The sequence below is a fragment of the Battus philenor genome, unplaced genomic scaffold, assembly GCF_028537555.1.
Source record: "Battus philenor isolate CCGP_79_NKW_IND1 unplaced genomic scaffold, ilBatPhil1.0.hap1 SCAF_14, whole genome shotgun sequence".
NCBI classification, from domain to species: Eukaryota; Metazoa; Arthropoda; class Insecta; order Lepidoptera; family Papilionidae; genus Battus; species Battus philenor.
In genome coordinates this window covers 13,771,612-13,787,203 of record NW_027181676.1, presented here as the reverse complement: position 1 = coordinate 13,787,203, position 15,592 = coordinate 13,771,612, and the positions used below count along the sequence as shown (strand labels likewise).

The 15,592-nt window shown below is 32.4% G+C and overlaps 1 protein-coding gene across 1 annotated transcript; it reads left to right on the top strand.

Annotated features, from left to right (window-relative positions):
* The first annotated feature begins 456 nt into the window (after window positions 1-456).
* LOC137933737 (protein ovarian tumor locus-like) lies at window positions 457-15,158 on the top strand. Its single transcript, XM_068777764.1, has 14 exons — window positions 457-537; window positions 616-713; window positions 793-947; window positions 1,023-1,484; window positions 1,650-1,943; window positions 2,039-2,235; window positions 4,962-5,081; window positions 6,258-6,363; window positions 8,059-8,286; window positions 9,036-9,148; window positions 10,889-11,028; window positions 12,028-12,126; window positions 13,117-13,277; window positions 14,248-15,158. Exons 1-14 carry the CDS (start codon window positions 508-510, stop codon window positions 14,520-14,522), a joined length of 2,478 nt encoding a protein of 825 aa, XP_068633865.1. The 5' UTR covers window positions 457-507; the 3' UTR covers window positions 14,523-15,158.
* The last annotated feature ends 434 nt before the right edge of the window (window positions 15,159-15,592 follow it).

Below are 15,592 nucleotides of genomic sequence, written 5' to 3'. Positions count from 1 at the left end.
AACAGCACTTCTCATCTCTAAAACTGCTTGTCACTGATGCTGACTGCTGGTAAATATTATTTCGGTAAGTGAATTATATTTTATAGCATCCGCTGTGTTATATTTTGCACGTGTTATTTAATGTATACCGAGAAGCAAAACAACCATTTGCATTTGCAAGACAATGTAGCTACGATATGGTATACGATGAGTTTTTATTTATATGAAATTATGATTGTGCTCGCGAACGTCTGTTATACTAGCCGTGTGACATAGTTACGAGTCAATTGTTATTGTTTATCTTCAGATTGCTAGCTGGTTGTTACAATGACGCCTTCTCCTATACGTTATCGAGTGCCTTGGAAAGTAAATAAACGTTCGTCCGAGCCGGACAGATGGCTTGACGAAATGGGTTTTTTTCGAAAACACACCGCTAGAGATTCCAGCTGCCTTTTCCGAGCAGTGTCCGAAAATGTCTATAACACTCAGCGTTATTTTCATAAAGTTCGCTTGGACTGTATTCAGTTCATGTCTTCCCAGAGACATCTTTTTGAAGGGGTAGGTCTGCAAATATTTTAAATATGTTAATGTGAAAACAATATGATTTAATTGTAATTTTTATTTTATATTTCGTAGTCATTGACATGCTCTTTTGAAAATTATCTCAAAGAGATGTCTAATCCAACCGAGTGGGGTGGGCTTATTGAAATTTCTGCTTTGAGCCACTTGTATAGGTAAGATTGGTTTTCATGATCTAGTTGAATATTATACAAAGATACATTGGCCTAAAATTTCTCAATGAATACTTTACAGGCGTGACTTTGTAATTTTTGAAGCCAACAAGGGTCCACAAACAAAGATTTGCAATGGTTATGGCAATACAATTCACTTATTCTATTCCCCTGATACTAAGCACTTTGATGCCGTTTACACAAAAGAGTTCATTAATGCTTCATCATTTTGTCAATGTAAGTCAAAATATAATAAAACGTCCATCAATAATCTCTTTATAAAATTATTGTACAAAATTATTTTAATTATAGCACTGGTCTATGAAATACTTTATGATGGTGTTTACAAAATTAAAGACCTCCCTTATGCTGTTGATAAAATGCTCCATGATAAGATGCCTACAAATCACTTTGAATATTTCATGTCTGAGAATATAGAACGTAGAAAGAAACAAAAAGAAAGAGCTAAAATCTTCATTGAGACAGTTAGTGATGAAGATAAGGAGAAAAACAGTAATGCTGTGGCTTTAAAATGCAAGCATCATAGTGAGGATTTGGAGAAGGGAAGTCTTTTAAAGGAGTCACTTAGCATTTTCGTATTCAACCGTAGCCTCATTCAACTAGAAAATGTTTGTATAAACTGTTTGAATGTAAACAGTGCTAAAGATTTACTTGATAATGGTATTACTCCATTCCCATACAAGGTGGCGAAGGCTTTAGATCCTGATATTTATAGAAATATAGAATTTGATGTATGGAGCGATCTGAGAAGAGGTACTTTCATTTATTATTTTTTTTCTTTGCAAAAACTATGCAATTGTTATTTATTCACCAAAAATTCACTATTAAGCACAGGCGAAGTGTTTATGTAGTGTGATCGTCATTTTTAATCACTATAGTGACATATATATCAAATCTTGTAATATCTGTGCTTTGCAGAGTTTCGTTATGGAGCTAGATATTCTGACGGTACTACTTTACAAGTAGGCGTTAAATGTCTTTGCAAGCTGCAATCAGATCAGTCTGTTCCATACCACTGTCATATCCAAGAGATGCGGCCAGATGGTGGTCCATGTCTTGTCTTCATCGAAGAGTTGGGGGAGAAAAGAATAGTCGGTTATGACCAGTTGGAACCCCTGCCGGTTGAGGAGATCCGACCATGGGCGCCACCTTATAGGTTTTCGCGCACTAATTCTCAATTCTTGACACTGAGCCAAATGATCCAACAAATAGGTGCGGAATATATATATATATATATTTTATTGTTTTTCTGTTCTATATCGCATGTTATAGAATAAAGAAAATTTAATTGATTTTCTAAAATATAGGCAACATCACTAGAAAGCAAAGTATAAAAGGGCGAATTAAGAAAGTTGATGAGGTCAAAAGCCCCGAAAAAAGCCCTCAGAAGTCTATGGATTGGAAAGATGATAAGATTGAAGGGGAAATGACCCAATATGTCAACCAGACAGTTGACTATTCCACTTACCAACATCTGGATTTCTTTAACTTTGAACCAATGCCTGTTAGTGTTTCATTTATGTAGATTTTTATTGTATCTTGTAAGCATATCACTTGACTTAATGCTTAATATAAAAATAATGCTATTTAAGAAACTAAAAACAAACTTATGTTAACATGACAAGTTAACTAATTATCAACAAAGATAGTATACATAAATTTATATTATATAAGTACTTAGCAAAGAAATTCATTGAAACAGACAAGAAAGTGAATTAAATCAAGCTGTAGCATATATATTATACTTATATATATGCTACATGTCTTATTATTACTTTCTGAATGACATAACAGGTAAGCTAGATATTTTAGTCAAATTTAGTTCAAACACTTGTAAATGCAAATATTTAACTACCCACATCAATGGAGCATATTTGATCATTTAATGCTACAAAAATGTAGAGAAAGACATTTATAAATGTATTAATAATATCTGTATACATAGATACTGTGATATGTACCTGTTTGCAGACAAATAATATAAAAAATCATTATTTTGGTATAGGAACACTAAAATTACTGTGCTGTACTTATTTACTTCATGATACAATGATATACAGGATGTCTGTAAATGTCAAATAGGGTGATTGTACTCATTTCTTACTTATCTTGTATTTCTAATCAACATGTTAGGTTATAATTGGATATAGGTTTCATTTTGGTTCACTAACGAGTTGATTATACAAACTCTCTAGCTTTTGTTAGATGTCTGCACTTTCAGCCTTGTGTGTGTCACAGGGCCTGCAATTGGAGATTAGCAAAAATGGTACATGAACTATAAATAGAGAATAATTACGTAAAAAACCAAAATTAAGTGTATTACTCCAAGGGGACACAACATGAAATACAAAGTTAAAAATGAACTAAGTTACAAAGTGATTATTTTAAAATTAAGTATTTAAACTATCTTTATGGAACTGTATAGAACCTATTAACCCTAGCTTCTTAATTAAAAGAATACATTGATAAGAAGAGAAAAAAAATTATTATAATTATCTTGAATAACATATAATAAAAATAATTAATGTCAAAATATGAAATAAAATAAAATTACAACAAAAAAAATGTTAGTAAAGTTTAACTAATTTTTAATAAAAAGCATATTTTAAGTTCATGGTCTGACGAAATATTCCATTTTCTTTTTAAATAAAATGAAAGTATTTTCAGTCTGTACTTTATAAGGTTATTTATGATAAAATGTCATTAAAAAAAGAAGTATGAATTTTATAAATTTGTGAATTTTTTTAATAAATTTTCTAGAGTTATCCTCTACCTTCAAATTCAATTACAATTTAATTTTGATTTATGGAACATCCTGTATTATAATGATCATAGAAGTGTTCAATGTTATAGCTGTATTTTAGTTAAAAACTCTTATTTTAATATATAGAATTAAAAATTAAATGTGTTAAATGCAATAATATGGTATGTTAGTTAGGCTTTTATTGGTGGGTATACCATGCCAATAAATGCACCTATGACAGTAATGTCTGGAACTAGCTGAATGTGGGCAGCGAAAGATCAGACCAGAGGCTTATGCCTTTCAGTGGGTGTCTACCTGATATGATGAAAATAAATCAATGAACATAGGTTATAATGTTAGTAAATCTAAAATTATTTCATCTATTTAATTCACAGATAAAATATAAAAAAATATTGAATTGATTCAGTCAAGTGAGATGTTTATGAAGCCATATCGTAGCTAGGTTGAATAATTATTTATTTTCCAGGGTAATTTTAATAATGATTTTGTAGCGCAAGTAGTTTAGTTGCTTTTGTGTTGCCATACTTATTTTTTTTTAGTATTTATATTGTCTTGAAAAAGCAAGAAGACGAAAATGTAGCAACTTACAATTAGAGAGGTTTTTTTTCGCAAATTTTCTGTGTAAATGATTTTAACGTGTAATGAGCGACATGTTTATTGGCTAAAAAATTCTGTAACTAAAAAAAAGTAGTGTTTTTTTTTATTTGAATGTCAAAGGTATAAATTTAAAGTTAATTATTAGTTTATATTGTATACAGGTGTAAAAGCGTTAAATGGATGAATTTATAGCTTATTTGCTATCAATTTATATATGTTACATCCTATAAAAATATATAAATAATTTTAGAAATAATAATGTAGATATAGTAAAATTTTAATAGTATTACAACCAAAATTTATTGGCGTTTCGTATTTTTAGAGTTTCAGTGATAACTGACAGGTTGATTTGAAAGAGGTGTTAGTTTTTTTAGTAACGAATTTATTGTATGTGCTATAAATAATCATCCTGTGTACATTCTTATTGATTGTGAAATACAAGAAGGTAGGCTCTGGTGAAAAATTATGTCTTAATAACCTACTATATTTTCGTTTTCATGCAATGAATGTTTTCATTCAAAGGTATTTTGTTATACTTTTTTTTTTCAGATCAATGTGGTCTAATATAAGATACAATAATCTATAGATCTATACAATATGTGCATAGATTTTTAAATAATTATTATATTTTGTGAAACAATTTGTAAGTAATTAATAATTGCAGTTGCATTAGCAAATGACTTCATTATTTAATAAAAGATTATGATAATGGTCGGTTCCTTTAAAATAATTACAGTTCAGTAAGCAGTTGTATGTATACATACTTAAAAAATATGTTTGTATTTGGAGATAATTTGGTACAAACATCATACAATAAATATGGTTTATATAAAGTTTGAGATATGAAGATGAATGCATATGTTTAATAGGTTGAAGTAGAAGCATTGCCCCTAATGGTGGACTGCAGACCAGCTACGGGCGCTCCGCCCCACGAGATGCACGCCCAGCACCCTCATAACGGAGCCCCTCATGAGAATCATCACGCTCAAGTAATTATATTTAAGTAAGAAAAGGACCAATATTTAGCCACTTCCGCACATGCAGCGGTAGTCGTGCAACAAAGTGCACCGCCCGCCAGCCCGCTGGTAAATGCGCATGCGGCAAAAAATGCGAATTACACAACTACCACCGTTAAATCACTTAACACGTGTTTCACCCCTCCACGGGGCATCTTCAGGAGTTATGTTACACCGATTAGTGCCAAACACAGAGTACCACTAATTGGCGGGAAGGGGCTATATTTTGGTCCTTTTCTTACTTAGGATGGACTACTACCGCAAAATAACGCCTGATTCCATTAAATAATTATATTTAATTTCCTTAACTTCATTCGTCTTAGAATAACATGTTAAAACTTGCAAAGTTCACTGTCCACAACACTTGGTCAGATATGCAAAGGGTTGTTGGATTGTCATGGGCTGAATGGCAGCATAAATTTCCATACTTATATCAAATTACACATGTCACATTTTTTAGAGTTTTAGAAATATAGTAGATAGAATACAGTAGAAGGTTCCACAGGAAACAGCTAAATTTTGAAAGTGGTCTATGATAAAATGAGTCTGGGAACATCTGATGTAACATACTACTATTATCAAAAAGTAATGTGAATTTGTTTATAAAATGTACATTCTTTATTTATTCTTCCAAATAAATTTCATCTTCTTCAAAGTATCTTTGTCTGATGAAACGCATTTTTGCCAACAATTTTTCCAGTCCTGGAAACAGACAGATAGTAGAAAAGTGTTTTGCAGTACAGCTCTAGACTTTCTTTGATTAGGTTTATATCTTCTCTATTGTGTCAAAACGGCGTCCCTGCATTGGCCTGTAGGTTGCATGATAGCAGAATGATATCAGTCGAGTTTTTGGCAAAAAGTGGTGAAGAACCAATGCAATGTGATATTGACCTGTTTGAGATATAAAACATCCATAAAAATAGTTTGGGCCAAGATGATATTACAACTTTGGACAAACATATGCATGGCAAATGTAACAGACAGTACTACAAGCATAGAAAAAATTATCTGCCTTCATAATGCCTGGGTGTTTTAAATGACAATTTCACCTTACTTTTTGATCACAATAGCATATATAATTTTGTAATGAAATTCTAGAATGTGTCTTTTTGTGATGTAAAAGAAAATTGATTGATGTTTGTTTCTTAGGCTGCTGGCAGCGGAGCAGGAGACATGGGAGGGCATCCGGTCACCTCTCCGGTAACTGCTAGGGCCTCCACACCGGCTGCAACCAATACACTGGCAACTTACACGGGTATGTCCATTGGCCATTAAATATATATTGATTTATACAAAAAAAAAATATGGTGTCTAAAATATATATATATATATATATATATATATATATATATATATATTAAACTTCGAAATTGTATACTTAATTTATGTCCCTTCACAAAAAGTAAATGTTTCATTGATAATAAATAATGTAATTATAATAATGTGACAATTTTTAAGAAAAAAAATTTCTGTCGCTGTGGTCAAGTTTATGGCTTGTTGTATTATAATAAATAAAAGATATAATATTTATATTGATATAATTAATAATATATTGATATGTATACAAAATAGTAATAATATGGTGTTTAAAATATAAATAGATATTAGAAATTTTTTAATTTAATTTTTAACCAAAATTATTATTAAACTCTGCGGTATTGTAATTAATATACGGGTTGATTGGTTATGATTGTAAAAGTTTAACCAATAAATGTATGATGCCCTTATAATATGAATGTTTCTGACCAATGTGTGTTGACTTATCGTATATGGTCTTTCATCCTCAGCTTACATTTATTATGCTTGGTATACTGTATCCATAAATCAATTAATTTCAATTGAAATTAATAATTTGTACATACATATACTCACTATAAGCAGGTGCACCAAAATGTTATAAGTAACCGGCGATTAATATTGCACCTTTAGAAAGAGACAATCGGCTAATTTCGGCTTCGTAGATCACTATCCATGTCCCACACTACCTATGCGACGTTTTGTGAGTCTTTGTATTTCGTGCGACAGAGACAACGCTCTACGAAGTCGAAATTAGCCGATTGTCTCTTTCCAAAGGTCGATTCTCAATATTTATCGCCGGGTACTGTACTTGTTGTAACATTTATTTAGAGGATTTGAATGTATTTGTTCTGCTATTTAAATCAATAAATAAGACTTCTTATAATAAAATCCAGTAAATATGTATTAACATTCATTTTTATTAATTATTAACGTTTTGGAATTAGTGAGTCATTAAACTTAAATGTACAAAATGAAGGTTCAAGAAGTATTGACGGAAGAATCTAGATAACTCTCTAATAGACTCTAATAGTGAATTATGTACTGTAAACATGCTACATGCGTATATTATGTCCTTTTTTTTTTATTGGCCCCGCTATTGGGGGCCTCTCGTACCCCTATCTTTGGTGGGACAGGGACTTTATGGGCAATTTTATTTATTCACATAATTATTTTTTATTTTCATTCTCTACTTTCATACTTGACATAATCTTTCATTCTATTCTTTTATGCCACAATTCTGCTTTCTTTCCCTTTTGCTCTGTTTACCTTTCTTTCATCCTCTTTTCATTTTACATTTTCTTAATTTCTATTTTTATTGTATCACATTTTTATCTATTCTATATCACAGTTTTATATTATTATTTTTTTAACTTGTCTTGTTAATTTTTATTTGTTGTCTATGCCTAACTTTTATTTCTTTCTATTGCATATTGTGTGATTCTTTTGCAATAAGAGAGGAATTCTTCCCTGGTATCCTTTCCGCTTATCAGGGAGGCTATTGACTCCTGCCTGATTTCAACGTTCAATTATGTCCTATTTAAGTATGATTGTTTGTTAATTATATAATAGATAAATTGACACTATTGTCCACCATTACAAAAGTTGTATATAGGGTAAATAAATAAATGGTTATATTAACTTTGTGCCGTAGGTGGTGTGGTGTCGTGTCCAGCGCCGAACGTCGTGGGCGTGGGCGGAATGCCGGCTATGCCGGGCATCCCTGGAGGCTTTGCTTGTGCTCCTCCGTATTGCAAGCCGGTGGTGTGGTGTGCGCCCCATTCGCACTTACCGCCTCCACCGCCGCCGGGCGTCAACCTTCAGGCAGTTCGCAGCGTGCAGCCCAGTGGTTCTGACTTGCCCATGATTGGTAACGAATACGGTAAGAAAGCGAAACTGGTAACAATCTTTATTTTACTAAGATACGGGAAATAAATATTAATATAAAGAAAAAAAAATAACAGACTAATTAAAAAAATTTATTAAAGATCTTAAAAATAGGTGTATTTATTGAAATAATTAGTGAATTTAAATGTTTAATGTGCATAAAATAATGGGTTGGTTTGATTAATACTAACCACTACCGTTCAATTGCCGAAACCAATCCGCTGAGACAAGACGAGTACATAAAATAATGATTACTTGAAAATATCTTAATTTCTTTTGTGATTAAGTTATTATGTTTTGTGTAAATTTTACAAATTTGAATTTAAAAAAAAATGTTAAGGATTTAAGTAAGAAAAGGACCAATATTTAGCCACTTCAGCACATGCAGTGGTAGTCGTGCAACAAAGTGCACCGCCCGCCAGCCCGCTGATAAATGCGGCATTTCATCCATTAAATATGTTAAGAATTTTTCTAAAATAAACGACCTTCCAAATTCAGTCCAACCATTTTATTAACTATTAAATTAACCAGAACAAACAGACGGATAGATAAGAATTTAAAAAAATGTAATAGTACATGTAGTAAAAAGCGGTTATTTTAATATTACAAACGGACACTACTATTTTATTAATATGTATATATATGTATAGACACATAAAGCACAGGTTAATTGGATAGTACTTAGTCTATGTTAGACTAATGGCTATTATCAAATATTATTATTAAAAATTATATTTGTTTCAGATGTGGCCACTCTTCGCTACTACTTCAATCTGGGCCTTGAGTGTATGTGGGCGGCTTACGGAACCCCGCCACAGATACCGCCACGTCCATACACTCAGCGGGATCTTTCTCAGGTATGTACTGACAGAATAAGAATACACAGAGTCTCTGTGTTTGGCACTAAGCGGTGTAACATAACTCCTGAAGATGCCCCGTGGAGGGGTGAAACACGTGTTGAGTGATTTGACGGTGGCAGTTGTGTAATTCGCATTGTGTGCCGCATACGCATTTATCAGCGGGCTGGCGGGCGGTGCACTTTGTTGCACGACTACCACTGCATGTGCGGAAGTGGCTAAATACTGGTCCTTTTCTTATTTAGGATGGACTTTCGCGAAGTAACGCCTGATTCCATTAGATATACAGACAGAATTCTCGAACTCAAACATATATATATTATAGTATATAAAAAATGTTTATAAAGCATGTTTAGTCTCCTTTTAAACATTTACTCCTGTCAATAATTATATTAGGTGGACCGGAAAGTAATGTCACTTTCTTAAGATAAATTCACAGTTTCTATTTCTAATCAACAATATGAATATATTAATATGTTGTTATATAAGGTGAATACCTTTGTTATCAACCACCTTTTGCCATCTAGTATACAAATCAATGCTGGAGCAGTAACAAATCAATCAGTTTCTGTGTAAAATATATCGACAGAAACAATATTACTTTCCGGTCTCCATACTATATTGAAAGGTATAAAAAAAGTTAATATGGTGTCTAAAATATAAATAGATATTTTAAATTTTCAAATTGTATATAATGCATATGTATATTTAATAATCAATGGTTTCAGAAATGATAACGCAATGATAATATAACATGAAAAGTTTTTAAAATTCAGATTACTACTACATATTAAAAAATAATTATTGTTTAACATCTGTCCCTGCAGATCTTGTACTGCAAAGTTTACTAATAAACCTTAGTGATATCACTTATACAGGATGATTGGAAATGAATATTGAACATCATAAATCTATGTCAAAAATTTATAAATATAGCAGATCGGTTTCTAGAAATGTGAGAAATGTATAGACTGAGCAGTAGGTAACAAGCAGTTCTTAGATGTGAATGTGTTGAGTAAGCATTATTACGGATTGTATCAATATCCTGTTTCCTCAAAGCCCATATATGACAATAACAAGTTTGCAATGAACATTAGATGAAGGTGACTTCAGTTCTAACGTGGTTTCACGAGGAATCGATCTTCGACTCAGTTTAGTAACTTAAAAAAAAATTGATTAAAGTGGTTTTTAAAAACGAAATCTATCAAGTTTCCTGAAGTAATTCGAATAATTTCTCGTCTGAAATGGCCGTGGGCGGATATCATAAGTACTACCAATGGCGGTTTCGGACAAAAAGTTCTCGAATGGCGACGACCAAGAAGGCATAAACAAATAACATAATTATAATATGGCATGGAAAAACGTTTTCATAGTTCGTATTACTTATTAAAAATTAATAATTGTTAAGAATTATTACTAAGTTTTAGCCCTCTTATCTTCAAATAGATAAATTAATGTAACATATTTCAGAGTGATCTCTTTATACATGGTGTACAAATTAAAGCTTTTTGCTGTCAAATGATTATATTTGCAACTTGCAAAGCTTTGCCATGTAGGAATTTTCCATTCGTCGACTAGATGTCAGTTAGGAATAGATTATACAAAATTGCACTCACAAGAATAATGAGAAACTACTGGTGTATTTGTAGAAATGGTTTATTGATTTAATTCGGTATGTTTTATGGGTTTCTATGCTTCATGATTTCAGGATATTACTTATATTTAAATGTAATCTCTCAGGACATGCAGCAAATGTCCCTGCACGAGCGTCCTGGCATGAACCACTCCGGGGAGCAAAACCACAAGCATAAGCTGGGTGATAAACCCAACATCAACAACCAGGGGAAAGGCAATGGACAGAGGCCACTTCTGGGACCCAGGTATGTAATATACTGTTTCTTCTAAGACATCTCATAATAATTATTTTTCATTAAAAGTTACTCAGATATATATGTCGTTTTATAAGACAATTTCTCTTAACTATGTAGGTATATGCTTCAGATACACAATAAAGATGTGTTCTGAAACAGATATATATATAAAAACTTTAAACATGGTTGGTAGGTAATAATAATCACACACTTAATGTTCTACACCATTATCCTGAAAATACCTGAAAATAGAGGAACGACATCAAAGTCATTATTTAAATTGTCGATTCCTTTAAAAAGTTTTTTTCTGTTTTATTTTAAATTATCACTAACATCTCAAATACCAACTGCTTTATCGACCGGCGGCCGCAATGGGCGCCATTATAACACCATCACTAACAACGCCATCTAAGAGGTGTCAAGGTTAAACAGCTGCTTTATCGACATTAAATAAGCGCAGTACAAGACAAAATAGAATTATTAAAGAAAATAGTTTCTTTATTTATATTTCCTTATTAGCATTTGTTCTTTCTCCCTGCACAGTATCTTTCATGCTTTTTCTTTCATTATTGTATTCAAGCATCGTCTTTCATGCTTCTCCATTCCCAAATTATCACAGATTATTTTTCACAATATTCTCATAATTGCTATTGGTCACATCCATCTAAATTATCTTGTGGAATTAAATACGAGCTCTTTCCATAGTAACATATCCTTTGATTTCCACAGGGCAGTAAAAATTAAGTATAAACATTTTCAAAATATTTAAGTAAATTTTACTTAACCTGTCAGGAACGAATTTTTTAAATGATAAATGATATATTATTGTTTATAATCCTGCACATCCAGAGCAAGCGATTTTAAACTGTATTTTTAAAATGATTTGATATAATTTAGCCTACTTTTATTTGGGCAAATCTGACCCATTTGCACCTGGAGAAATTGGACAGATATGTCCATAGGCAGTTGAAAGTTCATTACTTAGATGACTTAAACTTGGATGTACAGATTCAAACGCGGTGGAAACGGCCAGGAAGGTAATCAGAACAACTATCACAACCAGAACAAGGGTTACAATAATATGGGGAACAAAGGTCCTAATAATCGGTGAGTAATGATTTTGTTTTTGATACTTGATGATGTGTAAAACGATGTGTGAAATGTTTGAATATTGTAAACTTTATTCGTTACATTTCATAAATATAAAAAATAGTCTGAACCACCAATTTACTATTCAGTTTTCTATTGAAGAGAAGTTGCCTTGCTTGTTCATCCGTGTATTAATAGTTTTATTTATTTATGTTGTTTATTAATGTTTCTATAATTCTTATGCCCCTCTATGTAACATACAAAATTTTTATATTAAAGCGAAAGGGTTAAACTCGTGTCGGGTCCGTTTTCGAATTGCAACACGTTGGGAAACACTGTTGTAGAAGATCCTTATAGAAATTTATAAGAAAAGCTCTATCTTATAGAAAATATATTGGTACTAAAATTTTGAGCATTCTTCGCTTTGAAATTTAAATTGATTATATGAATATGATATATAATAGAGGATGACAATAGGTTCTAATTCAAAATTAAAACCTCTAATAAATATAGCATATTTTTAGTAAGTTAACCACATAAGAATTAGATACATTTGTCTTTTTATATCTTAGTGTGCGCGGAAGTTCTTGTTTGACAGACAAGACGCACACGAGATATTTGAAAACAGACGGCTTGACGTTTGTCTCTCTGTTCCACCCACTCGCATACCTCAGGGGATACAGTATACAATTTATAATAGATTTAAACTTGAAATCTCTAAAAAGTGCACACAGTAGATATTATATAGAATGATTTAAAATAGGTGTAAAATCTTTAAAACGGAAAATGCTTAGCTCATTTGCTATGGTATACAAAAAAAACAAATGGTTTAAAAAATAATAAATAATGATTTTGTTGTAAGAAAAAGGATTTAAAATAATAGATATAAAAATTAATTATTTTTTACTATATGTCTCTCCAGACTCTATTGCCAGAAGGACCTCTGGTGGACTGACAAGTTTATAATAGTGTGAGAACCTCTAACTTAGTTAAATTTTATTGTTCCAGCCGCAACTCTCATACGGACAACCGCAACCCGCCGCCGCACATGGGCTACAACGCAATGGAGGGTGAATGCATGATGGAACAGCCGGTGCTGACCTTCCCGTACATACCCTACCCACCACCGATCTACCCCATCCCGTACTACTCGATGGAGTCCGACCCTGGTTAGTACACATTCAAATTATAATTTGTTTTTTTATTTCATCTATAACACCATTCTAAAGTTAACATTGGCGGACTTATGGAATCCAACTTTGAGAAAGTTGGGTAACTTGGTTTATGAACAATGAAATATACGAAGTACTACAAATTAATAGGCAATGGTAAAAAATGACTCTAAGCTCAAATATATAGAAACTGGAGTTAATTATGTTACTAAAAAGAAAAAGTAGAACTTCACTCGGACGTGAATTAAAGCCCGTGGACAGAGGTGGGTTAATTTTTTTATAAATTACATTGTCCCATAAAATTTCTTTCTCTTGTTCTTCTCAGATCTGGGGAACTTTATCTGAACAGATGGTAGATTTAACTAGAGATGTAATCCATTGTATGTTGAATAAAGAATATTTTAATTTTTCTCTAAGTTCAAAGGTTACGTAAGACCTTGGTCAATAAAACCAAAAGCAATATTCTTAACTAGAAAATTGCAAAGTTGATGATGATATGTTGATATCCTTAAATGAGCATTGAATGGAAATGCCATTGTATTATCTTGGGAATGAATTTCATACATCCACCACTAAAGATTTTATATCTATAAACAATTACCCAAAGAGCAATGGAGAGGATTATGCTCAGAGTCTCGCTGCGAGATCGAATCAGAATTGACAAGATCCGCAGAAGAACAAAGGTCTCCGAGGTAGTTAAAAGACTTGCTCATTTGAAGTGGTACATTGCTCATGCAACCAATGGCCGATGGAGTTAATAGATTCTCGAGTGGCCACCCCGAGCTGGTACCCTTCAAAAGTAAAGATAGACAAACCTCATTGTTAAGGTGGATGAATGCGGACAGCGCAATATATTTACGGAAGACCTATGCCTTCTCTTGTCTGAAAAAATGAAGTAGAACCAATCACCCTGTATAATATGTTCTATTTTATCGAAGTTATAATTTTAATTGAAACTGTTCTACAGCGATGATGGGAATGATGGGCGGCATGAGCTTCGTGGGATACGAGGAGGGAATGGAGTATGGGGCTCCCGTTCAGCACTACTACGCAGCGCCGCCGTATCCGCCGCCACATGTGCCACAGCTGCCACACGCTCCTCATCTGCAGCTGCCGCCAACACCGCACCCGCACCAGCAGCACGGCATGCACCCACATCAGCAGCACAACCCCCACCAGCAACACAATCCTCCTCATAACCCCCACCAGCAACATAACCCACATCACTCCGAGCACAAGTAAATCTACTCCTATCATCGACGGCAATATCCACATTATTATCATCTATTCAAAAAAAAGTCTACACATACCTTTCGCTTATAGCATCAGTGGTATACATGGCAATAGACAGTCTATGGGTTCCCAAACAACACATGACAAAATAGTTATAACATTTTAGACCACTGCTAAAACCAGAAGAATGTCAACAGGCTCCCCAATTTTTAACTCTGTACCGTCCACCAAAGAATAGAAGAGAAGACCCAGGGTGGTACCACCCTTGTCGGGGAATTTGGATTGTTTATGTCCATAAGTTTACCACAGAATTTACTTCTCTGTTTACCCCGAAATAGATATACATAAAGCATTTGTTTAAAAAAGTTTCTATATTAATTGTGGATATTGCTGTCAATTGTTATTGGATAGTGTGTGGATTACAGACTTTTTGCCGTCTCTCTGGTAAAACAATTGTGAAGTTTTCTATTATTTATTAATGGAGTTTATTTTGTTGATTTTTTTCAAGATTTATTTATCTAGATTGCTAAAAATTATATTTTGAAAAATTAGATTTGAAATTTATAATGAAGAGATTAAAGAAATTTTTTTTGGTTTATTGATTACTAATAATTCGATTAATAGAAAGTTTTTTGTGGCTATGCTGATTGTCAAAATTACTTAAGGTTAATTGATAAATTATATATATAAAAAAAAAAACAAAAAAAATATTTTTGTGATTAAAGAAACGTATAATTTAATAGTATATTGATTACAACGATTGTCTTAAAAGTATATATAATAGAAAATTTGACAATTTTTTAAAGATGAAACGGTAAAAAGTACGGTAAATGACTGACAACCCTATTGTTTAAACTGGCAACACTTAGCAGGACTTTTACGGCAAACAACCGCATATCGGCTAATGACAATGGCGTAAATACGGTATACGATATCGATTCTAAAATGTCTATACTATGTGCATTTTTAATTCATTGCAATTATTAAAAAATATATTGCAGTTTGAAATATCCTATACAATAACATACAACTGGCACATAGTATAGGTATTACATGTTTTGAAATTTTATGTGGAATAA

What these genes read in the sequence shown, in the direction of transcription:
- LOC137933737 (XM_068777764.1), top strand. Translation starts at nt 508, where the DNA reads ATGTCTTCCCAGAGACATCTTTTTGAAGGG. An exon ending in AGAGACATCTTTTTGAAGGG is followed by an intron (nt 538 to 615) that starts GTAGGTCTGCAA and finishes TATATTTCGTAG; the next exon opens with TCATTGACATGCTCTTTTGA. An exon ending in CTCAGCGGGATCTTTCTCAG is followed by an intron (nt 9,149 to 10,888) that starts GTATGTACTGAC and finishes GTAATCTCTCAG; the next exon opens with GACATGCAGCAAATGTCCCT.